At 42.8% G+C, this 27,366-nt stretch overlaps 1 protein-coding gene and 1 long non-coding RNA gene across 4 annotated transcripts in view; one reads left to right on the top strand and one right to left on the bottom strand.

Moving 5' to 3' along the window:
- The window catches only part of LOC122156893, a 283,419-nt gene that overhangs the window by 221,433 nt on the left and 34,620 nt on the right, over nucleotides 1-27,366 (top strand). The window lies entirely within an intron of this gene.
- Nucleotides 17,755-27,366, bottom strand: part of ANTXR2 (ANTXR cell adhesion molecule 2) — a 100,482-nt gene continuing 90,870 nt past the window's right edge. Inside the window, exon 17 of the mRNA XM_042812141.1 lies at nucleotides 17,755-19,615. Within this exon, the coding sequence (XP_042668075.1) occupies nucleotides 19,577-19,615 (39 nt within the window). The 3' untranslated portion in view covers nucleotides 17,755-19,576. The remainder of the gene's footprint in view (nucleotides 19,616-27,366) is intronic.

Raw genomic sequence — 27,366 nt, 5'->3', positions numbered from 1 at the left:
TTTTTCAAAGCATACAGCAGAGCTACTTTTATGTTATTTATTTTAATATCCAAATGTACTCAAGGTAAGAAATTGGTTAGAGAAATCTGTATAGAAGGAGAGCCAGAGAAAAGACTTGCAAAGTACCTGACCGATACATCTCTGCATATAATTAGAGTTTCTGTATTATTTGGTGCTAATCTTTATTCTTGCTTCTGGTCTGTGCTGTGTTAATTCTATGTATGGGAGCAGGGTGATAAATTATGATTCTCGCCACTTTGTTTTGAGAAATTGAGAGGACTGATGTAAAATCCCCATCAAGCCCATGCAGGAAGCCTTCAGGAAGTTTGTTTACCGAATGGACACTAAAATGTGGGTTGTTTTTTCTGAAGTTTTTCTCTTGTTGAGCAGAGCTTTGATTCAGTGCCTTCTTTCCATTTGTAATCATGCTATCAGTTTTCAGAGGGCAGCTTTCATTGTACAGACTCTTGGAAATGAGAGATCTGAACATCAGTGCGTTGTCAGGGCCAAAGCAACATGCCGTCACCTGCCAAATTCAAACATGTGCGGTGTTCTGCTCTCTCAGCATATGTCATGTCCACCTCACTCCCACGGAGGGGAGGATGCTCACTGAAAGAAAACAAGTGGAAGTGTTGAGCAACAGGGCCACCCGCCTCTTCTCCAGGAGACCTGTTCATGCAAGGTGGTTCCAGCTATGTCGCATCATTTCCATATAGTCACTCCACACCAAGCAGCAGATGCAGGTGGATGTTGTATCCCATTTTCCTCTGCCAGTGCTTCTTCCCAAGGAGGGATAAGAAGTCTCCCTGGTATTATACTAACCAACAGTTGTTCTGCTTTTCTGATGAGTAAAGATGTTTAGGCAAGATAAGGGCAAACTGGAGCCCAGCCAGAGAGCAAGTTTGGAGACAGAGTAGCTCCCTGTGTGATGGCCACACAATCCTGCTAACATCTCCTAGACCTGGGCCATGCTTCTTGAGCTCAGCTGAGTTCTTGGAGCTGAGACATCTGCACCTGGGAGTCCTCCCTGCAGACATCAGCTGGAAGCTGTGAATGCAGCCAGTGGTGTACTGGTGGGGCACTGTGTTAATCTACAGCAATTACTATGGAAATGGGTACTTTGGAAAGCAAAGAACCACAACTGCTTTCTATTTTATTGACAGTTTCCTTTCTAAACACATTGTTTGCCTCCAGTTCAAAATGTCCTTTGCAGTGGTTCTCAGAGTACGTCTCCCATCACCATTTCTCAGCAACTTGGCAGCAACTTTATTGTAAGAGCAGCAACTTTCATATGGTATGAATTAGATTTGTTTTTTGCTAAAGGCTGTTGGGAGCAATCTATTCCCTCCCATTTTTACATCTACAATTTTAAGAGCTGTGCTCTCCCTTTGATGAGTCAAAACCCCTGAACTTTTGAACCACCTGCACTCATGCCAAAAGTATGTATTGCAGATCTGTTCCTCCTGAGCCTTTCTGACCACAGATCTCAAAAGCAGGTGTCCCTATCCCTTGTCAAGTTATTTGTACACTACAAGCTGTTAAATGCAAGTCTGAAGACAAGTTTCTTAGTGTGTATTAGAGCTGACTTTAGACAAAGTAACTGCTATGTAGAATCAAGTACAGACTGTATGTGTTGGGAGCTATCTGGCTCTCTGGTTAGATCAAAGGTGCAAGCATCAAATCTAACCACAAACTCACATGGATGTAGCCACAGCTTGATTCAAACTTGAAGCCAAATTCTTATAAATGAAATGGGAGAAAATTGAGGACATCCCATGCTAGACCTGGATAAACATAAAGGAATCAGTTAGACTTGCTAACCAGACAAGTCTGAATTGGAAGCACTGAAAAGGTAAAATCAAACGAAACTGTAATGCATGAGGGTCCACCAGTGCCAACCTTTTGCCGTCTTGACCTTACAAATGAATTAGTGCAAGTTCAAAGTACTGCATCTCTACTTCACTGTTTAAGCTCCAGAAAGCCATGAGAAATCAGGTTTCCTCCCTAGTGAAAAATGAGTTTGCCAAAGCTTTTTTTTTTTTTTTTCCCCCCAGTTCTAACATGATATTCCTCAGGCGATCTGAGTGGGATGATCTCTTGGGCTGCCCTGGGCCACCCTGTTCCAGCAGAGCCCATGGAGCTGGATCAGTGCATTTTGACCATCCCACCACACCACCACTCGTAGCCTGGGATGAGGAGAAAGGTTAGAAAGCCCCTCCTGATCGAATGAAGTTCCTGAAGCTGAAGAAGGGAAGAAGAGGATGGGAAGAGAAATATTGCAGCTCAGACTGTGTCCAGTTTTTGGTGGAGAAATCTGTTAAAGGAGCCAGAGTGGAGAAAATGATTAGCAGTGTGGCTTGGTTGCAAGTCACAGCCTCTGGAATGAACAGCAATAAAAAGTCTGGATGACTCTTAGTACATCTTCAGTGAGAGAAGAAGGAAGGATTTCAAACCTTTCCACATCCAGCTGGCAGCTTGCTTGCTCCATTACTGCAAAGCTGTCAATCCTTCAGTATTATTTTAGTTGATTTTTGGCTGAGCGAGCATGCAGTCTTCATCTGCAGCTCTCTAACACTTCCTGCAAAGCAAGCAGGTCTATCAAAATGCTTTTTCAACGGGTCACATCTCCACAGTGCCGTGGAAAAGTGTGGCACCAGTGGAACAGGAAGGTTTTATTGCTGCTCAGACATAACCTGATGGCTGGTGCAAAGCGCCAGTCCACCAAATTGCCTACTGAAATCCAGAGGTAACTGAAAAAAAACCTTCAGGTCTGCTGGCACAGGAATGTAGTGAAGTCGTCCCCTTGCTGTTGTCTTGAGGTCAAAGAAAACATTATCCAATAATGCTTTGTCTGGCCAAATTTGCGTTTAGATTTCTACATCTGGTAGCCATGGACTTACAAGTCTGAAACCAGTGATCAAGGTTTATTTGCTTGTTTTAAAGGATTTTGAGGTTTTTCTTTCAGTCATTGGACTCTCAGACTGAAAGGAAAACTCATCAAGGACTGTGGACACCGATCAAACTTTTATATGAACCTCTCTGGAGTAAAATGGATGGATTTTGTATACCTTGACACGCGGAATCTTTTCACAGAACCAGAAACACTTTTCTCTACAGGCAAAAAGTTGGCAGAACTACTTCTGAGGCCCAAAGTTACCACTGCCAGGAGCTGTGCACCTGTTTGCATCAGATCGGAGTTCAGTCTGACACTGGGAAGGAGCCCCGAAGAAAGAGCAGTTTGCAAATTTGTTGCTTTTCTGATTGCAGCTGATTGCTCAGTTCTGCACAGGGTTTTCAAAAGGTCACGGTATGTAGCAGAGTGACTCACCGCAGCCTCAGCCCTTGGAGCATGAGCAGTTGGAGCAGCACCCAGCGTGTTGTTTTCCAGAATATTAATGTTAGTGGAAGGAAGGAAAAAAAAAAAAAAAGACGTTCAATGTTTTTAAGGATTTGGTTTTGTAAAAGACATCTGGTTGGAAGGATTGCATTGCCTAATGCATGTTTCAATCTTTTGTGGGCTGGTATTTCACTACATGTGCTGGCTAAGCAGTGGCTCCTTTCTTTCATTTGGGTTTTCTTCCTGTGTGCCTTCACTGTTGCCTCTTAGTGAGCTGTGGCTTTTCAGAAGTTCAAGTGCATCTTCTGTACGGACTCCTTAAAAATCCTCCACCTCCTCCCAGCTGCTCCTTTTCCTTTGGCTGTGCTTTGGAGATGGTGTGGAAGGGTTGGGAAATATGACCTAATTGAATCTATGAGCAGATAAGCTGTCTTCCAAGAATTTATTTTGTGCAGAGGCAGCAAACAGCTTGTTTCCATGCCTAGAGATGAACACAAAGCAACTCTCAGCTTTAAATAAGCTGGTTTCCTCCTCTTCTAAGATGCAACAACCCACAGAAATTGTCATCAAGCTAATAATACATGGCCTTCGTGGCACTGCAGGAAAGTGGTCAAGTACTGGAGGAAGCTATGTCTTGTAAAGGCAGGAGATGATGACTTGCTGCTTGCTTTCTTCCTGCTTGCCGCATTTTAGGGCTGACATCACCTTTGTGGTCTCACCACTGATGAGTCTGGCATGTGTGCAGCTTACTGGATCCTCAGGATGTTCTGCAGACCAGGATATCCTAAAATAGATCTGATCACAGTTGCTGACTTGCTGGTGCATGTGTCTGCTCAGATTGTGACCTGCAAGCCCTGTCTTACTTCTCTTTTTCCCCAAAAGAAACTGTCCTCACCAAATCATGCCCTGAGTGTATCTCCAGGCATGTTGTTAGGAATCCCCTGGGATACAGGAGGCGGTGCACATGATGGGGATGTGGCTGCGTGCTATGGGAAAGTGACCTCCTTGTCTTGCTCCAGGATCTGCCTGCACCTAGTCCCTCTGAGCTGCAGCATAAAGCATGCCAGCTTAGATGCCAGCCCACGTCAGGCCCCCTCTGTTTTCATTATGCTCATGGAGAAGGAAGGAAGGAAGGAGAAAAGCTTGCTGTATTTTTGTTACATCGTTGATAATTAACATACCACAATGCTGTTACAGGTCCCAATAAAAATAAAAAGTCTTTGCAGTGATAATGAGATATTCATGCATGGCAGCTCCAGAGTATAAACTAAACTTTTATGGTATATGTTAGCTATGGTAAATGAAGTGAAACTGGGCTAAATTCATTATGTCCCATCTCAGCTACATCTCACAAATAATGTGCCTTGAACATTTTCATCACAAAGTCTATTTCCTCTTGTTGCCAACTGCAGTTAAGCCGCACTGAATATTCTCTCTGCAGAGATGGCAGAATCTGAGTGTGATACAGGACAGCAGTAAACATTCGTTAAGCAATTAAAGTAACCTATTTACAAGGAGTACCCACTAGCCTCAATGTAGGAAATAGCATCTTGTGCCTTTTGCTGCTGTCAGAGACCAGGGAGTTCTGCGATGGCAACATCTCCTATGCTGCAGCACCAGTGGGTGGGTCCTGGTGAACTCAGGACAGGGAAACTGAGGCATGCAGGGTGGGAACGAGGGAGAAAGGGTGCCAGCCTTGTGGTTGTATCTGAGAGGTTTGTGGTGTTTGTGGTGTTTTCCATCTCAGCTGTTTTGTGCCCTTTTTGAGATTGGGAGCAGGGTGGTGTTTAAGCTCATTTTCTAGCTGAATTTACAGCACAAAGCCTGGCATCTTCTGTACCTTTTTTTTTCTTAAAGTGTCTTGCAAACTGAAGAGTGTTGACTGAAAGGTTGTCTCATTTGGCGCTGTTTTCATTAGATAAACCTAGACATTTTTTGCTGATAATACTTGCACCAATTCAGAATTAATCATAGCATAATAGAAGGTGGTAGATATGGTTGTTAATTCTCTATAGAGTCTGCATCCCCATGTTTATTCTCATTTGTTCTGATAAGGTCCATTGTCTCTAATATTGCTTCGTAAAGGGTAAGAAATAAATCAACGGTATTTAGCTTTTCTAACCATCTGGTCTGGCTTACATCCCAAAATCAATTTTTAAGTTGAGCACAGTTCATGTATTTTTGCCTTGTAATAGAGGATGTCTCTGGGGAGAGAAGGGAAGAAGTTCCTACTAATCTCACCCCAGGGATTAATCACTTTCATAGACATCGCAGTTTAAACGCTACAGGTTTTTGTTGCTATCGTAGCTTCAGTTGTCGGGCTGTGCTTTCACAAGGAGCCAATAGGAACCTTGTGCTTTGTCTTAATGGGATTAGTTCTTTGAACAGCAATGCATTAATTTGAAGGATAAAAGCACTTGGTTTGGACGTGGAGTTTAGTTGCTTTGGTGGCACTCAGATGCTGTTAATCTTCAGCATGTGTATACACTATAACACACTTTGAGTCATTATAAAACCATCCTGTGGAGTTAAGCCAATTGTTTTTAAGAGGTGTTGTTAATGTAATGAAATTTAATGCATTTGGGAGCTACTGTATTGCCACAGATGGGAAATACATCTTGTAAACTATAAATTTTTTAAAATTATTTAGCATTGTCATTGCTATATGGGGCCATGTGGCACTGAGCACAAGATAACTCCACAGTTTTCATTAAAACACACAATAATGAGATACTTAAAGTCCACAGATGATATTTTCAGGAACTATTATAATAATTAGAAAGGAAAATGGGTTTAATAAAAGTTGTAAATGATGATGACCAGCCAGACCTTGTCCCTTTCTGCAAACCCCATCTGCATTGCGCATCTGGGCATGGGAAGCAATGAGTAACAGTAGTTCATCTCCACTACCCTGGCCCGGAAGAGAAGGCATGCATGTGTGTTAGGGTTGCTTTGGGACGCAGCGGTGACAAATAACCTTAAGGAGAATGAACCTGTAGGAAAACACATAAATGTTTTTCCAATCAGGCCTCAACTCCTGGCAACCTGTTGCAGGATGCGTGGGGCTCATTTCCACAAAGCTATGGAGACTCCTTACTTTGCCAGAGTGATACAAAAGGATTTGAGCAAAAGTGACAATTGAGAGCCAATATTCATTACAGCAGACAAGACACAAGATAATGGTCATGGTGGAAAACATGAAGTTAAAATTGAGATCTCTTACTTAATAAGGGCTGCAATCAGATCTACTTGTACCAAGCAGTGAGATCTGTAGGTGCAACTGATCTTTGCATGGTTACAAAACCACTCTGTTGAATAAGCACTCTGCTAGCTCCAACAACTGGCAAATCTGTTGGTCGCAAGGGTCTTGCAAGTGGAGAGAAGTTGCAGTCCCAACTCAGAGCTGATGGAGGAACATTTGCAAGGAAGATTCAGATTATTCCACTTGGAGATCCCACATGCAGCAGCTGTGCACTGGAGTGCTGCTCAGCTGGGTGGAGAAGCACAGGGTGTCCGCGCTCAGCCTGCAGCTTGCTATCATTCTGGGCAGCGCTTCAGGCAGTGCTTTCAGCTGAGATCTGCCCTCCCCTTCTTGCATAGCAGCCCCCTTGCTAGGAGAGGAAAAACAAAAACAGAGCTATGGTAACCCAGTGAATTCTGGCTGTGGAGCGCAAGAGCCCCCAGCAAGGGCTGACAGGAGGGAGATTTGCTCAAGCTGTCTTCTGCAGCGAGTGCCCCGTTGCAGCCCGGCCCTGCTCCAGCATCACCTTTTGGGCGGGCTGTTGGCAACTGACCTAAATTGAGACTGAGCAAAGAGAGCAAGCAGCTGCCCCACCGCTGTTGCTCTGTTTTCAGCATGGATCGAGCCTCCCTAATCCCCTCGGATTTTGTATCTACCAAAACAGCTTGGGCCCATCAGTAAATTGCAGTGGCATATGGTCCAGGTTTATGAGTAATCTGGCACACGCTTAAGGCAAGGAGGGACGTCATCCTTCAGCAAATACAGAAAATATTGTGGGGCTTTTTTATGACTGTATTTAATATAGTTGATGAGAAAGCTGTGAGAAATGTTTACCATTTAAGTCGGTCCTATTTAACTTCAGCTGTGGGTTGAAGCAGCTACATAACGAGAAACAAATAGAAATAAAAGTGGTCTCATTGTCCCGCAGGCATTTTGTCAGTGGGTGCTGCTCTTACAAGTGCATTTGCAGCCAGGAGAGGAAGCTGTTCCCTGATCTAACTAGACAGGGTGACCCACTGGCCACCTGCAAAAGTCATCCCTATGCAGGTGACCAGGTTCCTCTAGATCTGGCATACATCAGAGGGCATGGACTCATCCCCAAGGGAGAGAGAAGCAGAGTCCAATTTGGGACTGATCTTGGTGACCCTGATGAGAGGGAATGGCCCCATGTTTAGCCAGGGGAGGTTCAGGTTGGATATTAGGAAACATATTTTCTCAGGAGCAGGAAGGCACTGTCACAATCTGGGAGTGGTGGGGTCACCATTCCTGGAGTTTTAAGAACCGTGGAGATGTGGTACTGAGAGACATAGTTAGTGGGCATGGTAGGGGTTGGACTTGGTGACCTTAGTGTTCTTTTCCAACCTTAATTGTTCTATAATTTATCCTTCCATCTCTTACCTTTCTCTTCAGCTTAGGCCCATGTGGGGTGGCTCTTCTCTCTTCCCCTGTACTCACCTTGTGATCAGGTTCCCATCCTACAGAGATCATTAACTTCCTTTCCCTCATCCCAAAGATTCATGTTTCCTCTGAGTGTTTGGGCTCCAGAAGACCTCTCGCTCTCCAGCTCTTTCCTAATGCTGCAGCACTACGCAATGCTTTGGCAATGTCAGATGTTTTCCAGGGGCCGTGCAGGGTGCAGTCATGGTAAAGGACAGCTCTGAGCTGTGGCTGATTCATGGGCTTCACTGGGAGCAGCTGAAGCTGCAGGGAAATGTTCAGCTCTCAGATCGAAGGGAACAAAGGAGATAAGGCATTTGGTGGTGATTGGAAGAAAAAGGCATTTCTCAAGTAATGAACACAAAATGGCCTCAAAAAATATTTCTATGTCATTTTTTTTAAGCACGAGGAAACACAGAAGTAATGTTTTCCTTTCTGAAGAGAAGCTTTCACCTCTGAGGTTCTAAAGCTTGAAAAGCAAATTGCAGAGCCAGAGAAATCAGCCTTTCAGCTGAATTACGCGGGCTGGATTGGACACAAACATTGTGTGTCAAATAATATCACCCTGCAAAATGAAATAAATTTTAAAAAAGGAACTTTTGGTGGTTACCAGATGGTCTGCTCAGAGGAAATTATTTGAAGTAGCAAAGCCACTCCATCAGCTGGTTTGATTTAGTTACAGATACAGAAATGTTAGTGGCTAGTTTCAGAGAAGTCCTGCTGTCCGTATGTTTGTCACTTTGTGGAGAATTACCATATAGCTTGGTTTAGAGGAACCAGGGGCACTTAGCGTGATCTTTTTATATCATGAACACAGAAATACGCTCCACCTAGAAGGGCCTCAGCTCAGCATCTACCTCTGCTTTTCCTGAAGAAAACAGAGGGGCTTGATGCACGTGTGGGGTGGATTGGGACAGGAGAAGGTCTCAAATTTAGGGTCTATCCATGACAGCAGGGATGCTCTGACTGGCACAAGAATAAAATCTGCAGCAGTGTTCTGCTGACTGGCTTATCCTGTGCACAGCAGTATTTTATGTGCTAATGTGGAGTTTTTCAAACCATACCTATAAAGGGAGAAAGCAAACTTTGCATGGATTGGCAAGTGCAGCCAGGGCAGAACTGTGGGATATTCTGGGAAGGACCAAGGAGAAGCTGAAGCAAAGAACAGGATTTTCTGACCTACTTCTTGCAGACAGAAAAAATAGCAAGAGAGCTTGGATGGGATTTGCAATACTCTTTGCCCACTGTGTCCTCCTTAAAAATTGAGTACTGAAATCCGAAACGCTTCACAGTGAGTGCAGTGACCCTCAGTTGCCATCAGGGTCTGCACCAACTTTCCCTGCGTAGTACCAAGGCAGCAAGATGCAGGTAGGTAATGGAAAGAACACACAAATCAGGAATCTGTCCTGCAGGGTTTCTAATAGCAAAATGGACTGTCAGGAAGCCACTGTTAATTGCCATTAAATAACTGAACTGATGTGGTTTGAAATGAGCATCAAAGAGGAGCTTTGTCCAGTTATTGTCCAGGTCAATAACTAGTTTTGACCATCAAGGGTGGTGGAGTGGAAAGTCTCTGAACTTACTCTTCTCCTGCTACGCAGAGCACTTGTCACCTCCTTTCCAGTTTTTGACCTAGCAAAACACAAAATATCTTGTGACTAGCATTTAGGGGAAACCACATCTGGTTAAAATGTGACACAGGTAGTGATATTAAGTGTCAGCTGTGGCCAGCAACCTCTTGGCTCTTGGACCTGCAACCCTTTCTCATGCATTTGTTTCTAAGGCAAATTGTTGGAGCTCCAAGCAGGAGGCTGAAGTTTCCTCTAGTCCCTGGGAAGCCATGGGCATCTGCTCACCATTCTAATTTTAAGCGCATGATGACAGGATCTTCACATGCTTGGTTACTCTTTCTGATTCTATGGTTGCTTCCTTCAATCAGGGACACAGCCCCACCTTGCCCTGCTTTCTTGACAATGTCTCTCCTGAAGAGCAGCCTGTGTGCTCCTTCTACTCTTATGTGTTTGATGTGAAGGTGGCAGTGACATCACATAGGCCATTTTTTTGCCAGAGGATTTGTGCTTTTGTTCTAAAGATGAACTCATCCCCGAGTGTCGAGCAGTACACTTTGGTCTCTGATTCCTCTTCTCTGTCTCCTGAATCCACACTAAAAACTTGCCTTGACATCTAAGCTGTATTTTCCAGGCCCTTAATTTCACCCAGCTGCTCATACGTTGGCTTTTCACTACCCATAACAAGTTTCATACACCACCAATCATACACCAGTGCCAGCACTCAGAAAAAATCCTAGTGACAAGACAGCGTAACATTCATCGTCAGCAACTGCACCTAATGTATTGCAGTGATACTCGGTGCCAGCAAGTTTTCTCCTTGGCAGGAGTAACACTAGGACAGAGCCTCTTGGCCTTGGTCTGTGTCAGCACAGCCAGAGGTTGGCTTGTCCCCCAGACTGTACCCCATCCTGCAGTGAGCCCCTGAGCCAGGCTCCTGGGGCCACTCGGAAGAAGCAGCTCTGATGCTAATGCAGGAAGGGAAAATGGCATTTCCTCAAGTGTGGGGAATAGCTCTGGCCTTAAACATACCTTCTCTACAGGTAGTATTGCATGGCAAAAAAAAAAAAAAAAAAAAGAAAAAAGAAGGAAAAAAAAAAGAATTCTCAGATTGGTGTCTCTCAGCCTATTCTTAGTAACCGTGATGTTCTGTTTTTATCTTGCGACTCGATGACTCAGAATTTGTATCTGTAGCCATGAATGCACACAGAGCGTGTTGCTGCAGGACTCACTCTGTATCCCTGAAAGCCGAAGGAGTTAAACCACTTTCAGATGGGCCTATTCATGCTAATAAAGAGCCTTGGAAGTGGTCCAGCCAGCAGACACCTGGGTATTATCCGAGCATCTGACACCCCCAGAGAACCAGAGCCTTGATGAGCTTTATAGACTAACAGAAATCTTGAAAAAGAAAGGAGGCTTTCCATAGAAAATGGATTTTCAGGGCCAGCTGAAGGACATGACGTTCAAGATCATTGCTTTAAAATAATTTTTGCTGCAGTTAATGTGAAGCAAAGAAGAAAAGAAAACCCAAGACAGTGAAAGGATAATTAATTCTGAATTTGAACTGCAATTTGAAAGGGCTATATTGTGAAGTGACCCTTTACCAACTTCTATCTGAACCAGCACTTCTCATAAAACCCTCTTGCAGAGGAAATGTAGTGTTGTTTTACTTTTATACCATATGTTTGTTCTCCCCTACCAATATCGAGTGACCTTGAATCCAAACCTTGCCTGGAAGAGCCAGATATTGTCTCAGCCTTCGCCAAGGTGCAGCTCTCGCCTCACCAAACCCTGGCTTCCACTGGTCTTTTGCAATGGCAGTGGGCTGTCCCTTGAGCCCATCTGTCAGAGATCCCTTTTTCCTTACTTCTTTCTTCCTTCCTTCTCGTAGAGCAACCATAACCTGCACCTTTGCCATGATATTTGTGGTGCTGGTGCTACCACAGGTGTTTTCCTCCACAGAGCTTTATTTCTCTGCAAAGCATCCACTTCTATGTGAGCCTACACTGAGCCATAACACTCCCTGGCTCTGTTCTCATCCACCTAGTGTGACTCCTGCATTTCAAGTACATTTTGCACTAAATTTCCCCGTCAGCTTTTATAAGGAGGTGTTCCACAGGCAAAAGCTTGCACAGAATACAGTGTTTGTTACTGGGCAATTCCACTGTAATTTGAAAAATATTTATCTCTGGTCTACTTCTTCTTCTTCACCTTACAGAGAATCAAAACAAAAGCCATCGAGGCCAGGACACTAATGAGATTCGCATTTTGGACATCATATTAGTACAATAATGCATTTCACACTGTTGTTTCCTAATTTGCCTAATCAAATAAAAGGAGATCAAGCATTACATAGCCCAGCCTCCCTGTTCCAACAAGGTAACACTGAACCCATCCATTTTGCAGTTCAATTAATTTTCCCTACGCAGGTTGGCTAAAGCACATAATTTAATCAGCATTTTGCAGTTCTGTCAATAGATACAAAACATTCAGGGTGTTGACAATACCCTGAGCAGCTGTCTCGAGTAGTAAGGAATTGTTGAGAGCATGGATAATACCGAGAGGTTTTTGGAAAGAGTAAAGGCGCTATGGGATGCTGGATGAGATGCTTTCTGGATGCCTCAGTGATGCATGTTCATTACTTTAGTATTTTGTTCCCCTGCTAACAAAATGCTTTGCTGTAGCATTGTAGTCAGACCTGACAGATTCACCTGGACTGTCAGAAACCTGTAAGTTTGGATATTAGAAAACATTTCTTTTCAGAAAGAGTGATGAAGCATTGGCACAGCCTGTCCAGGGACATGGTGGAGTCACTGTCCCTGGAGGTGTTCATGAATCATGGGGATGTAGCACTGAGGGACGTGGTCAGTGGGCACGGTGGGAGTGCATTGGTGTTTCAGAATAAGCTGCATTACTGTCACTACTGCGAGTGCTGCTCTCCTGAAATAGAATGGAGACTGGAGCAGAAGAATTAGAAAGCACATTTTTTTAAAGTGAAACCAGTCAATAGGTTGGGCTTGGGATTTTGTTGTGATTTGGGATCTGCATTTCAGCACTTGTGATGTAATAGTGAGAAGTAATGTCGGTAACACAGGCCCAAACCATTAAAAAATTGTAGTTCTTCTAGATTTTCCCATAGGTTGTGATCTGCTGGAGAGTGTGTTGCAAAACCGTTTCTGTGCAAATGGCATTTTACCTCAAAAAGGTGCATTCTCCTTACCAGCCATCTTCATTAGATGTTGTGTATCTTGTGTAGTTCATGTCAGTTGCAGCAGTACTGGGTGGATGGGGTTGGTCAGTCTGCAGGGATGTCTATGTGAGGTGAGGAACCACTGCGGAGCTCCTGGGCTTGGTGGTTGCTGTTGGCGGCTCATCGTTGCCAAATATGTTTGGTTTCTCCATTAGCCAGAAGTTTAATAATGGACAAATTTATGCTGAAAGAAGCATCAATTTAAGACAGCTTAAGGCAACCGGGCACAATCCTGCGAACTACTTTACTGAGGCAGACTTCAACAAATCCCAGCAGCTACATGGAAGGCAGCAGCTACAGCCATACTGAAAACCAGCCGAGCTCACCCCTATGGATTCCATGTGGGGAAAATCAGTTCATTTATGAAATAAGGCAGAAAAAAACAAGTGGGAAAAAAAAGAAGTGTGAATTAAATAATATGACTTTGGTGCAAACATGTAGATCAACCGTTTGCTTTTCCATAGGATACAGAGCCATCCTTGTAATGCACTAAGAATCAGTGTAAGTTTACTGCCAAAACCTAAAAAATCATCAAATAGAGGCAGTTTCTTGTATCCAAAGTCCCTCATTATATTAAAAAAATTATTGCAGCAGAAAATTTACAAGTGCATCACAGGACCCACTTGTACTGTTAAACAGATGGCACCTACACAAGACCCAAAAATATATAACAATTTTAATTGAGCCAATGTGAAACAGATTTGTGAAATAAAATAGTACATGCCAGGTCTAATAAGGCTTTTACTAGAAATTTTGACATAAAGTAATTTTGTAACAGCTCAAGAGGTATTTAAAAAACGCTCATTAGCAAATGTAACATTTACTTCTCCTGTTTATTGTCATCTCTTTAGTTTTTGATAGGTATGTTCCTACCTGCTTTAATTTTTTCCCCTCTTGGTATAGTTTTTCCATCTCCTTGTGACATCTGATGTTTCCTATTGTAATGATACCATTTTCATGTTCAGCTCCTTGGGCTGGGTCCTTTTCTCCTTGCTGGAGACAACAGCAAGACCCACCAACCTCCCTAAGCAGTGTCATGAGTAGAAATAATACTGAAGCTTGCCTTCTACTGAAATGCAGTGACTCCATTACTTATTCTCATTCTGCTGATGGTGTATAAGAGCCCAAAAGTTTTGTCTCTTTCTGCTACCATTGTGTTCATTCTCCCAATTCCTTGTTTTCTCTGAACTAGCTACTGTAGGCATGTGCTTTCTGCAGGACAGCCTTACAGCTGCTCAGGGGATAGGACATATTCAGCAGCATGGAAGAGGCATGGGCAGGAAGGGCAGAGTCAAGCCCTACTTCCCTATATTGTGGCTTTTATCCTATTCCTCATGTGAGCAAGAAGTTCTAGTGAGCTAAAAACTGAAGACAGATGGTGATGGCACCTTCATTGCTTCCCAATGAGCTACAAAAAAAGAAAACCGTTCTGCAGAAGACCAATGTTATTTTAGTCACGAGATAGCAGTCAATAAGTGCAGATAAAATGTGTATTTTCCCCACCTGGAAAAATGTCATTGATAGTGCTCTGTCTCATCCCTACAGATGAAATTGTGGTGAACAAAAGAGAGACTCAGCCAGCTGCAGGAGGACTGCATTTTGTCCAAAGTGACAGAACACAAAATCCTCTGCTCCTTTTCCACGTGCAGGGAGAATAAGCAAGAGGTGCAACCTCGCTACTGGTGCCTTCCTCTTGTTTTTTTAATATGTCAACGTGATCTGAATTGTAAAGACATGCTTAAAAGTGAAAACAATGAGCAGTGCAGTCTGATGTCACCACTAATTTCATAGAGACCGGATAACTGTGTATTCATAGTCCTTCAAAATTACGGGTAGGAGACGTACACATGACTTGCATGAGGTGCCTCTCACCAAGACCGACAAATATGACGGTGTCTATTCAGCCTTAAACAAAAAATTTAGAAAAATTAAAAAAAAAAAAAGAGCCAAAATCGCAGCTGCAATGTGTACATTATAACATTATAAATATGTTATATTTATAAATTATAAATATGTTGACACTGAGTAAATATCAGTATGTGAAATACAGAGTTGTGATGACGCATTAAGGACGATGAAACGAGGATAAATGTGGCATGGTGATTTCCTAAAGGAAAAACAGTGGTGTGAATTGGAAGCAGGCAGCCCAGGTTCTTGTGCTGTGTTTCTGACTCTGAACAAACCTGCATCATGGCAGGGAAGAAAATTCCTTACTTTCCACCTTAGAAATACCAGCCTGACGTGTCTCCCTTTGTTTAAGCACAGTGGATTAATGTTTGCTGAAAGCCATAGTTCTTGTTAAATTAAAAACTGACTAAAAGGAAACACTTAAAAAATCATTTTCCTTTTATTTCTATTAACTCCAGCCTATTAAATTGCCCTATTATCAATATGTATTTAATAAAAATAGCCTTGTCTTATTTAGGCTATTCTGCTGTCCACAGTACTGTTACCATTGATATAAATCCTGCTTTATCTTTGTTGTAACTGAGCTCTCAAAGGCTGCCTGGTGCTATTTCTATGCATTTTGCATGTTGCTCTTCAGGAGAAAGTGTTTTGTCAATGTGCAGTTCTTGTTGGAGAAATTCTGATACATGGGGAGGTGTGCATTCTGCTTCCTACCACGGTCAAGTAGAAGAAGCATCAGTAAATCCCTTAAAAAATCAGAGATTGTTACAAAGTGCTGCTTGTACCTCATACAGATGCAGTTCTGTTGCAGCAGCTCGCCTGTGAGCAGCACTTGCAGACAGTGAGCATTACTGGAGAATCTAGCATAAGGACTGCAGGACCAACTTTCCATTTTCCTCATATTTCAGACTTTTCTGCTCCCTCATCCTGCAGCTGAAACATATTTTGATGTAGCCGATGGAATCTCTATGAGAATCCACGTAGCTTTTATTTCTCATCCTCTGGAATCGATGCTCCCTAATTGCTGTGGCTCTCTCGGTACATAGCAGCATGCTGTCAACACGCTGTCTGTGTGAGCAAGGTGTGTGCCATTTACCAAGCTGTACCGCAGCAGACTTTGTAGTACAAGGCACGTGAAATAACATACTGCTCACTGGGCAACTTATTCCAAAGGCATCTCTCAGGCCTTTTTTGAATTGCCACCGAATAGGATTTTTTTTTTTTTAAGTGATTTATTCTTTGCTGTATGTTACTCTTCATGCTAACAACATAAAGTAGCCAAGCGTGCCATGTTTTGCATGGGAAATTGCATGTTTTGTACCCTCCTGTTCTCTGCAGAGACCAAATTGGGATGTCCCAGGCTCTGGTTACAAGAACCAAGCCATAGCACAGCACACCACGGCCAGTGCATGCATCTGTACAGCCTGTCATCAGTGTGATAGTCTGAGTGTCGGGCTCATCTCATCTGGGATGGGAACCTAGAGCTCATGTTTGTTGAAAGCAGCACACCTTACTGGGAAGGGACACTCTCTCCACACACAAGCTCTTTCTCCCATCATTTTCTGAGAGACCTGTAGTCTCCTAAACCAATGAAGGGTTGCACCAACCGCCGCCTGTAGTTACTCTCCATGTGTATTTTGAGGTTTGCCTTGACACAAAAATAAGATACTGAAGTAAGAGGAGGCGCCTTCTTACAGCATCTATTCAGACTGTGGATGTTGCTTCTAAGTAGAAAGTTTCCTGGGTTGCTCTAATGCTGATTTATTTTTTCAAGACACAGGTTTGGTTGGGCAGGCTCAAAGAGATCCAACAAGCATCTTTTCATTAGGAGATATCCAAGGTACGGAACAGTGCAATGTATGAAATACATGCATTAAGCCCACCAATGATGTTTTTCTCGAACATTTTGAGTGTCGTGCCAAGTAAGTCTTACCTTGTGTCATTTCGAATCGGTGGATTTTAAACCATGATTACTTTGTGCCTCTTGCCCCCCAAATTATTTGTGACAGATATTCCGCACTGTAAAATAATGAAACTCTTAGGGTGCTAAATGAAAAGTGTAACATAGAGTAATATCATGCCAATTAGAAGGGAGAATCAATGTAGATATCTGAAATATGTTTTTGCTCGGAATCAGCCGCTCAGTGAAAAATTGAGCATTCCACAGTTTCTAATGAATACAGATAGACAGGTATAGAGAAAAAAATTATGAGTGGACTTATACATCTGTGGCTGTTTTTTATAAATATTCTTTGAGAGACAGCAGATACATGAGAGAAAAAATCCTCTTCATCTGCATGTTTTTCTATTATGCAACACACTGCTCAGAATGCAAGCTGACAATTCCAGAGATAACTCAAAAGAAGTGTAGTGTTTACATTAAAAATAAAGGAAAAAGAAGTAAAAGTGAGAAAAGTTCTTCTTAGTTTCATCTGACAAGATCTGTGTTTCAGCCCAGGCTGCTCCAGCATTGTGAGTAAAAGTTCTGAGTCTCTTGTGTCTTAGCAAGCCTACTTTAGCTTGGGTTCTCCATCTCATGTTCGGCTGCAGGACACCCAGAGGCTTAGTCAACGGTTTGAAATAAGCCAAAGGCAGTTAGTGGCATGAAGTAAGCCAAAGGCTTGTTGGTGGTTGGGTTCCATGGGTAAGATCAGCTTTTATAAGCTTCTGTGCTGGCCATGGCCAACTGTGGGCCGTTTGTGTCAGAGTTGCAATTACACTGGGTACGGTGGTGGAGACCCAGCACTGCAGGCACCTCATTGCTGTGTGTGGACTTCTGATGGTGCATACTGTATTACCGGAGTGTGACGTGTTGTACAGAACCGTGGGACAATCAAAAGCCCTTGAGTTGGGCTGCGGCCAGTTTTTCTAGCACACCATGCGATGCCACAGGTAGACCACCACAAATAGATGGTTTGTCTGCCAAAGTTGGTGGCTGCATGGCTGGCCAGGTGAAGTTGGCTCTTGTGTAGAGAATGCGGGACTGGGTGAAGAAGAAGAAATGCTCACAGAATTAAGTAATTACTTTATTTATAGCGTAATGTGCACACATGGTTGTTGATGATGAGGCTACCAGTGACATAAATAAACTCAAGCAAAAGATGTAAGCGAGCGGATATACATGAAGGCTTCTTTGGGCAGTGCCACGAATTTGGACATCGACCAAGAGAATTATTTATGTCCCTTGTGATTTCAATGAAGAGCACAAAGGAGATAATTAGACCAGGATGCTCCGCATTGCTCTTTCCATCTTGCACACATTCATGCCCACCAAATGTGAAATGTTCGCCTTTTCCCCTCAAACGTGATGGTTGTTGAACTTATTTTTAGTGTCATTTGATAAGCCTCCCTGCTCGCAGAGAGACATCCCACTGACCCAGCCACTGGTCATTGTCTATACCAGTTCCCATCAAAGCAGGCGCGCTTTGTCAGGTTTCGACTCGAATATCCATTTTGCATCTGAAGTACAGTATCGAAAGTGACTGGATCATTTGAGCCTTTTTCTTCAGCTGCTCCCTCCTTCCTCCCCCACAGTGTTTCCGCTCACGCTAACATAATTTGGCATCATCGACGTGACACGACACTGGTTTTTCTAAAAAATTATAATACATACATTGTCGATGTTTTATGATGGCCGGCGCTCCCGTAAATTTAATTTCTAAATTGATGGAAGGAGGTCTTTTTCCATTGCTGAATCTGAACCAATGCTCGGTGCCCCCTTGAAAACCGAGTAATGCACATACAGTAATAGGTCATTCAATGTCAAAAAGCATAAAAAAGATGAGCAAAATCTTCACAGGCTGCTGCTTGCTGTTGCCTTTAATTATATTAATTAAACTTTGAAATTCTCATGCAAAGAGAGTTGCTGGCTTGTGACGCTGAAGAGCCCTTGGAGATTCGGGGGGGAAAAAAACCCTGAGATACCAGCTTAGTGGCTACTGCTTTTTTCATCTAAAAAAAAAATAATACATAAGCCTACTACTGCTAGGTATGTTTATAGATGATGATGTTTTATGCGCTACTGAACTTTGAATGCAGGAAGGGGGAAAAAACCACCAGCCACAGTGTCAAGGTCTTGAAGCATCAGTCCCTCAAACTCTGCTCAAGATCTCTGGTTACAGGCTGTCTTCCTGTGCAATAACGCTCTATTAATTTTCTTCCTGTCCCGGGTGCATAATGAAAGAAAGGTGTCTTCAAAAACTAAAGGGCAAAGTCTTGCTCGCTACCAATACCTTGAGGCATCCTGTCTACATTTTGTCATGCGTGTGCACTTTTCAGTGTTAGAATGACAAGATTTCCAGTCAGAAGGTTCCCGTAAGGCACAATGCGATGGGAGACTCGGAAGGATTTTGTGATCTGACATCGCTGTAAGGCAGTGAACTCTTGCGTTTGCTGAGCCTGGTGGGAAGCTTTATCCTCCGCCCGTGGCAAACAGTCTCTATTTACATAACACGTGCCATCTTTGCATCTGAGAAACTCTGCATCTCCCCTAAAAGCACATTATGTCCTGAGAATTCGCAGTCCTTAAAAAAGTAATGAAAATAGAAAAACATTATTATCTTTGGTTGTCTGTGCTCTCCCTTTTATGTTCTATAAAGCAGAGGCATAGGAGTCAATGCTTCTTGTCACTGTTGCAAGTCATGGAGTAGGAATGTACGGTGGTGGAACGTGAGAGCTTGGTGCAGCGATGCTGGATCCTGGTAGGGTGAATGCAGAAACCTTTTGAGTTTGGGCTGAAGGTGCTCCAAGAAACATGGGGAAGTGCTCAGTTCTCTCTGCTTGGTTGGAAGGTGGCAATGTGGCTGTATTTCCTCCTTGTATCCTCTTCTCCTCCTCTACTGAGACTGAACTCGGGTGAAGTTAATACATCGGCCCTGAGGGGGGAAAAGAGAGAAGCTTTTATTGGTTGATGAAGTAATGAATGCAACCAAGACTTTCAAACATTGAATATTGCATGCTAAAAGAAGCCTGTAATTTAAATTCAGATGTTTGTGAAAATAACATACCCGTGGCAAACATTTTAAGAATTAATGGAAATTACCCAGAGTAAGGAACTACATTTGACTTACAAATTTAGGATGGTAGGGAAGCAGTGATGACACTGAAGACACACTTTGAACACTCTTGAGTTCTTCTATGAGGGTAATATACAAATGTGAAATTCTCACTAACTGCTGGGAGCAAACTCAAACTTATCTAAGCACTCAGTAAAGGGAGATCACAGCAAAGGCAGATGCTCTACCGAGCCAAATCCTTCTGCACCATAGTGCAGATCAACGTGACTGTTAGCAGAGATACTGCTGATTTGAAATTGTATTTTATTAGCAAAAACCCAGCCCTGCATCTACAAGCTGTGTTCTGATGCACTTAGAATTGCTGTGCTCCAAAAGCAAAAGTGGTTTCTTGTGGTGTTGCACCTTAGTAAGTGCCCTTTTCCCACAAGCAGGTTCAGAATTTTGACAGTTTTGGTATAGCCAAATGAGAGACAAATCCACCAGTAAAAATATTAAGCTCTTTTTATTGACTTGGGACAAGCACTGAAGAAGACCCACTTTTCAGAGCTTGGGTAAATGTGAAAGCTCCACGATGATCATCAGATTTTGAAGTTGAGTGTTGCCCTCAACAGAATAGCTCCTGAGCTATTCTGAGCTCTGAACAGCTCTTCTGTGCACAGCAACAATACATTTCCTTCTGCAGTGGCACAGAACAACTGGCATCGATTGAGCCTTCTCTGGGCAGAGCAAGCCATTCTCCAAGGCATCACATGGAGGTGTTAAGTGCTGTTTGAAAACGTACAGTAAGGTTAGTGAACACCTATGGAATGTTTTATCCCAAGGTTCATAGTTAATTGCAAAGTCTCTGGGTGGGCTCAAACACAGGAGATAATGCCATAAACAAACAAAATAAGGCCTGAATTTCCTATTACTTTCATTTTCTTATTTTGAGCTAGTGGTTTTACCAGTAACCATGGACAGCAATGACACAGAGTGGTGGTTGGTTGCTCTCATAGGCACCCGCCCTTGACTAGCATGAAAGGGGCAGTGTTTCCCAGATCAGCTCCAGGACTGAAATGCACAGTGCATCAAGGGATCTTTTTTCCTAATGCTCTTCTAATGATTCTACTTCCTGTCAACTCTATAATAAATAGAGAACTGGTGGATAGCTGGATTGGGTCATGGTTCTGGCTGCTATCAGCTGGATTACAGATGCAGAAGAGATGCAAAGAGACAAAGCAGGAGCGCTGAGAGATTCACTTAAAGGCAAAGTATGAAGGCATGGCACATCTTCATGTACTTTTTTTTTTTTTTTTTTTTAATTAATCAAAATGAATTTTGTGTATAGAATAGGCAGAAGAAGTGTATTTTTGGAGCATACAATCCAAAAATGCTTTGCAGCTCTAGCAGTTCTGACAACAAAGTTAACGTGAAATGCACACTCACAGCAAGGACTTTACTTCCAAGATGATGCTGCATTGCAAAAGCAAAACATGGCAAATGATCTGTAGAGAGCAGGTAATAGAGGAGCTGCAGTATTTCTCCAGTGGTGTAAAATGGACACTGCAGTTTACCCATTCTGCTTTCATTTGTAACTTTCAATTTTTTGTAATTTTCAAGGCCTGGGTGCATGCACTGATTCATTGTGGTGTGTTAAGGGGCCATGCGGGTTTTTAGCACCTTAAAATGCTATTAATGAACTACGCATGATTAAAGGGGCAAACCAACCCCTTAATTCTAGGGACCATGTCCTGTGACTACAAGAAGGATTCCCAGTTGAAGAATCACTTATAGAAAACTGGGGAGAACTTGCAGCTTGCAGTCTTGTGACACTGTCTTGCTGTAAATACACGTTCTGTGCCAGGTTACAGCCAGGGAAGGAAGTTTTTGGAAGAAACTTCTGTTGTGTTGCATTGCTTTTTTTTTTTCCTACCTGGGATAGAATCGTCTGAAGTAAGTATGTGGTTTACAATCAGATTGTTAGCGCTGGTGGGAGTGGCTGCACTAGCAGCTTTGTTTCCCTGCTCTTATGTAGGAGAACTGAAGGATGAGAGGTTTCCAGAAAAAAAAGGGCCCGTGTACTGTACACATTTTTCTGCATACAATGTGATGCTCACAACAGACAGAGCTGAAATCAGGATGTTGGGAAAAACACTAGAAGCACTAATTAATGAGAAGGTCAGGACCACCGTAGTGTCATTAACAGAACAGCAAATATTGCAGGCTGGCATAGGAGAGAGCAGCTTTTGCATTTAGGTAATGGGATGTGACAAGGTGCGTGGATTCACCATACCTGCACATGAAATGCATTAGGAAGTAGTGTTCAAACCAGTGTAAAGGGCTTTGAGCTCTCATCGTGCTGGCAATTTAACACAATCACCTTATATTGCTTTGATATTATTATTTATCAGGAAAAATAGATAAATGTCTATCAACAAGCCTCTCTCTTGCTCTCCCTTTCTTGCTATAACTCAGCTAATATTCTGTGGTGCCCAGAACTGATTTATTACCTTCAGTTCTGCTAAGGATTCGTCACTCCAAGCCAATATGAACTGCAGGTTTTCATCAGTTGTGGATCTGAGTGTATGTGATGTAACCAGCGTCACTGTCTGTGCAAGTTGGTTTTGGGAAAAAGATCCGTATTTGTGTGTTTCTCTAAACAAATTCAGAACTTCCAATGCAGCAGTATCTATCTCAGCTTTAAGTAAAAGAATATTGCATTTCAATTCTGATCAATCTGAACTTCATGAACAGGATGATTTACTCCACTAGCAGTGCTGTTTAGACCCATCTGTCCAGTATTGTCCTTCAGAATTAAAACACACTTGTGCTATGTAACTGATGCAACCTGTGAATGACCATCCTAGCAGCATTACCATGATCAGCCAGTTTGGTGACCTAATGTCACACTCACGTTCCTGTACTCCATTAAACAATCAATACAAGCCATTTGAATTCACATATATCATGCCTTGTAAATCACTGGATCATAAACCTTAACAATACCAACATGTCGTCAGTATAAAATTGAACTAATTTAGTACTTTAGGGCTAGAGTAATTAAAAAATGAGTTACGCAAGCATTCTGTGATCTACATGTGGAATCCGAGAGTTGTCTCAGAGGAAAAGCCCCTACCTACGACCTGCTTGAAGATGCCCTGCAGGTACTATGGGAGTAGAATATGGCAGGTTTTTTTTGTTTGTTTCTCTTTGTTTTCTAAGGGAGAAAGATCTACAGATACAGTTTTATCTAAGAAGGAATATTTTTATGTTACAGTGAAGTCATTTATTACATGGTTGATTATCTTACGGAATTTAACTTGCTGGGCAACCAAGATAAAGTCCTTTCAGGATACACAATTTCAAAGGAAGAGGAGGCTCCTCTTACAGTTAGACTGTAGGATAGTTCCTCATGTGCAAAAGCAAAGCAAAAAGTCCAAGAGATGTTTGCAGGAAGGCCCTGTTCCTCCTGCACTGTGACCTTCTGTGCAGCTCTTCTGGAGCAGCACACTCAGCATTTGGAGGAGGATACCTCTTGGACTGCACTGTGCTCTGAGCCTGGAACTCATCTGTTGATGTTGGCTAAATAGGTATGAGAAGCACTTTAATTTGTATGTGTGAATGCAGGAGCAAACGTGTTGCATTCCAACCATCCGTAACCTAATACTGGGCTCTCCGCTGGAGGAAGTTGGGGAAGCAGGCTCCTTGGAGCTGTGCCCACGTCCTGCACTGCCAGGGCTGGCCTTCTGAATTCACAACATTGCACGGATATTCACAGCTGAGCTCCTGTGTAATCAAGGGAGTCAGAGAGGTTCTGTCCCTCTCCTGCATTCTTTCAAACTAAGCTACAGACTTACCCCTTGTAAGATGTACACACATAAAACTTTATGTTCAAGTCGAACATATAAAAAAGACTATTGGATTTAGGGGTATTTTCGGTTTGATTATTTGGCTTTTTTTTGTTGTTGTTTTTTTCCTCCTGTTTGGGGTGGAAAGGCACCTCGGGGTAGTCCTGGAGGGCAGCTGGATGGCAGCTCCTTAGCTGCCCGATGGGCTGGGCGACGTTTCTTGCTTTGAGTTATGTCAGAGCATAATTTTGTCTATTATTAAGTACCATCTGGAGTGCAAAGAGCTTTTTGAGAAGCATCTTTTTTAGTATATGACATAAATGCAGAGGAGATACAAATGCACAGATATGGATATATGGGCTTTTTTCTTTGTATCTCAAACATGTGTTGTGTTTGCCAAAACAGTAACAACCATCTTCAAAGTACTACCTCTAAGGTTGAAATTCAGGAAGAAACTCTCCTCTCTTTTCCAGTGTAATAGGGTTTTTGCACGGCTCAAGACATATCAATCATTGCTTTCTGAACCACCAGGACTCACTGTGTGGAAGTGACTTTTCCAAAAGGAGTAATGATTTTATAGGCAGATAACAAATGCTTTAAGTTTTCTGCTTTGTTCTCCTTTGTGTAATTGCTAACAAGGATGTAATTAAAGGAAGTCAGGATCACTACCAGTGCCAACTGCTCTGTGCTGTAACAGGTCTTAGTGAGACGTGGTCTCCTTAGAGACTGTGGGTCCTTCATCATACATCCTCCAAGTGCTACCAGCTGAAAGACTGATGTCACCTGAGAGCTGGAAGCAGTTTAACATGAAAACTTGAAGGGAAGGAATATCCTCAACTCAGAGCAGAACAGGAAATCCTTTACTAGGTGGAATAGCTGGCTGCTCTGGTGATCATGTATCTTGAAAGGCTGCCTTTATCATATCAGCCCTCAAAGCACTTAACGATGTCTTTAATCCAGAACAGTTGTACTGCCCTCTGTAACATGTGAGTTCTTAAAAGACTGGCTCCTTTTGCTCACGGAGGATCAAGATCCTCAAGCTCCTGTCAGTGACATATTGGCAGAGGCTGTGTGCTTCTCCCCAGGGCTGCAGCCTCCAAAAAGGGAATATACCCTTTGGAGATTTGTCTTTTCTATGTCACACATAAGCAATGTGCTCTCCAGCACAGTTATTCAATTCCTGCATAGCTGTGAGAGTGGAGAAGGGTTTGGAGTAACGGCATTTCTCAGACAAGTATTTAGTGATGTCATTGGTGTTGGCCCTGTCCTTACAGCTTTACCAGAGCATCCTTCTCCTCTGTGCTCAGTGCCTCCCTGTAAGCTTACTCCATTGCTCCCCCAAAGCTGTCATCTCACAACAGCTCAGACTGCTGAGACTGCTGATGCCATGGGGATCATCAGATGAGAATCTGCTGTACCTGATTCATTTCCCCCTTCGACTTGCTTTCCCTGCAGCTTGAAGTTGAGAGTACAAGGTCCTTTCCCATAGCCCTTCCAATAAAGGACTGGACTACATACACCATTTCTGCTTTGCTGCAATAGAAGCGAACAGGCAATTCCCTGCTTTCCAAATCTCTTTGGAATCACTAAAGCAGCATTAACTGCAGCTCGTGTCACCTTGCCCCCATCTCCTGGGCATTAACATTCTACTGGCATTAACATCCGTGTGCTCCTTTACTAGCTCCCCGCTTGGGATGTATTTCACTGCTATAACTGTTACAATATTACTCTCACCTCATAAATATCGGTTGACAAGCTGGAGCACACAAGTGAAGTTAAGTTTACATAGATCTCTTTTTTAAAGATGCCTGATTGATATGTTTATTTTGCAGAGGGCTGCTGGCCCCCCCTGTCCTGAGCAGCCTGAAGGAGCAGTCAGAGGCACACACGGACCTCTCTTTCTTTTTGTCCCGGCCATCAGGTCAACCCCCATCCCAGAGCTGTGAAGCTCAGAACATTATTAGAATTAGCTATATGTTCTGTTGCCAAAACCTTCTTAGTTCTTAGTGCTAAAGCCTCGTTTCTGCAGATGTGTACTGCTACCAGCATGTTCATTTTATATATTTGCCTTCTAGAAAGCAAAACCACTTTACATCGTTATCTTCCCATCCTTGCATGTGTTGCATGACTACCACATCTCAGTGGCCACACACTCCCTGAGTGCCATCCTAATGCGGAGCCACATTGTGTGTGCAGGAGTCCCATGGGCAGCCATAAGCTGCACTGTGTGGTGGATATTGAGCACCTGAGGGAAGATGGCTTGTGGTGCTGTACATTGTGAGAAGTGTCATTTTTCACAGAATAATTCGTCAACTAATCTCTTCAAGGAGCTGGCATTATTACAATACAAAATGTTATCAGTGATACAGACATTAGGAGCACTTCTAGGGCTGCCCACGTTGGCTTTCTCCCCGAAATTCCTTAATTGACTGCTGGATTGCCACTGACCCAGGTGAGGTAAGCTCTGATCTCCAACAGTGACACTGGACGCACTCAAAAATTCACCTCAAAGAGCAGCAATAAAACCAAACAACTACAGATGAATGGTGCTACATATTTTTGCCCTAAGGAGGAATTTTTTTTTTCACTGTCATATTTCTTCTCATAACTTGAGATAAGTGGAATGTCATATAACTTGTTTATTATTCTCATACCTATATATTTGAGCCTCCTTAGAATGTGTGCACGAACCTCCCTATCTCTCCAAGCAGTCTGGCAGTCATGCAGGTCAGTTTTCAGAAATCACATACCTGAATTGCAACAACAGTCATTTCAGGATGACAGCTGGCAGCATCTGACTGCTTTGACAGGGAATTTGCCAGCACAATTATGGACACCTCAGAAGCTGAGGTTGACTTAATGCCCTCCTCTTGTCCCTCAGACCTGCTTTAGGTGAGGGAGAGGAAAATGAAAGCAAAATAAGGTGCAGGAAAAGAGGACAACATTAATGTTTTTTAGAAGGTAGTCCCCTTTTTTTTTCTGCACCAAATAAATACTCTGTGAGCAAAATTGTCAGTAACAGATTCAAAATAGGTATTTTAAAGATGCTGCTGAAATGTATACAGTGCACAGTGAATGGCTGGGTGTAGAAGCTGTTGTGACAGAAAAATATTTCTTGCTGAAAAATACACAGCTCACATGTAGTCATTTACCTCAAACTGTTACCTTAATATGAATATTAATTTGTGGAGAGTATCTTAAACTCATTTACTTGTTACAGCTGACATGGTCCTGAATGAGCAGTTCAGTAGAGTTGCTACTACCTGGTCTCTTGGTTTGTTTTTGCAAATGCCTGTGACATCAGCATGTTTTGGTAAATTCCATGTTGGCACGGGTTGCTCTTTGGAGCAAACCTTCAGATGTCCAGAGAAAGTTGTACATGTACAAAATGCTGATGTTTTAATCTATCAGGGCTCAGCATCCACTTTGTGCACACTTTGCTCAGATGTATCACACAAGCTTGGTGCAGTGGGGAATCGGGGGTATTATCTGTTGTATTTTTAGTATGCTGGCAGCTTTGGGAAAATGCTATTATGAACAGCTTTTCACCTCACTAATAACGCTTATTTTGTAACTGGACATATGGACATTTCCTCACAGTTGCTACAGTGACTAAAATCTTTGAAGTATATGTTTACCAGTGGTGTAACCTTGTGGAAACCAGGACCAAGAGCATTTTGTAGAAGAGATTTAAGTGCAGTCTTTGAATGCTATTTTCCCACCTTTGACATTTCAAGTAAAACTTGGGCAGTGAAACCCTTAAAGCTCAAGGAATGTGGAGCT

This window comes from Centrocercus urophasianus, unplaced genomic scaffold, assembly GCF_019232065.1.
Source record: "Centrocercus urophasianus isolate 14NV4802_14NV808 unplaced genomic scaffold, USGS_Curo_1.0 seq_13, whole genome shotgun sequence".
NCBI classification, from domain to species: Eukaryota; Metazoa; Chordata; class Aves; order Galliformes; family Phasianidae; genus Centrocercus; species Centrocercus urophasianus.
This window is presented reverse-complemented; position numbering and strand designations above follow the sequence as displayed.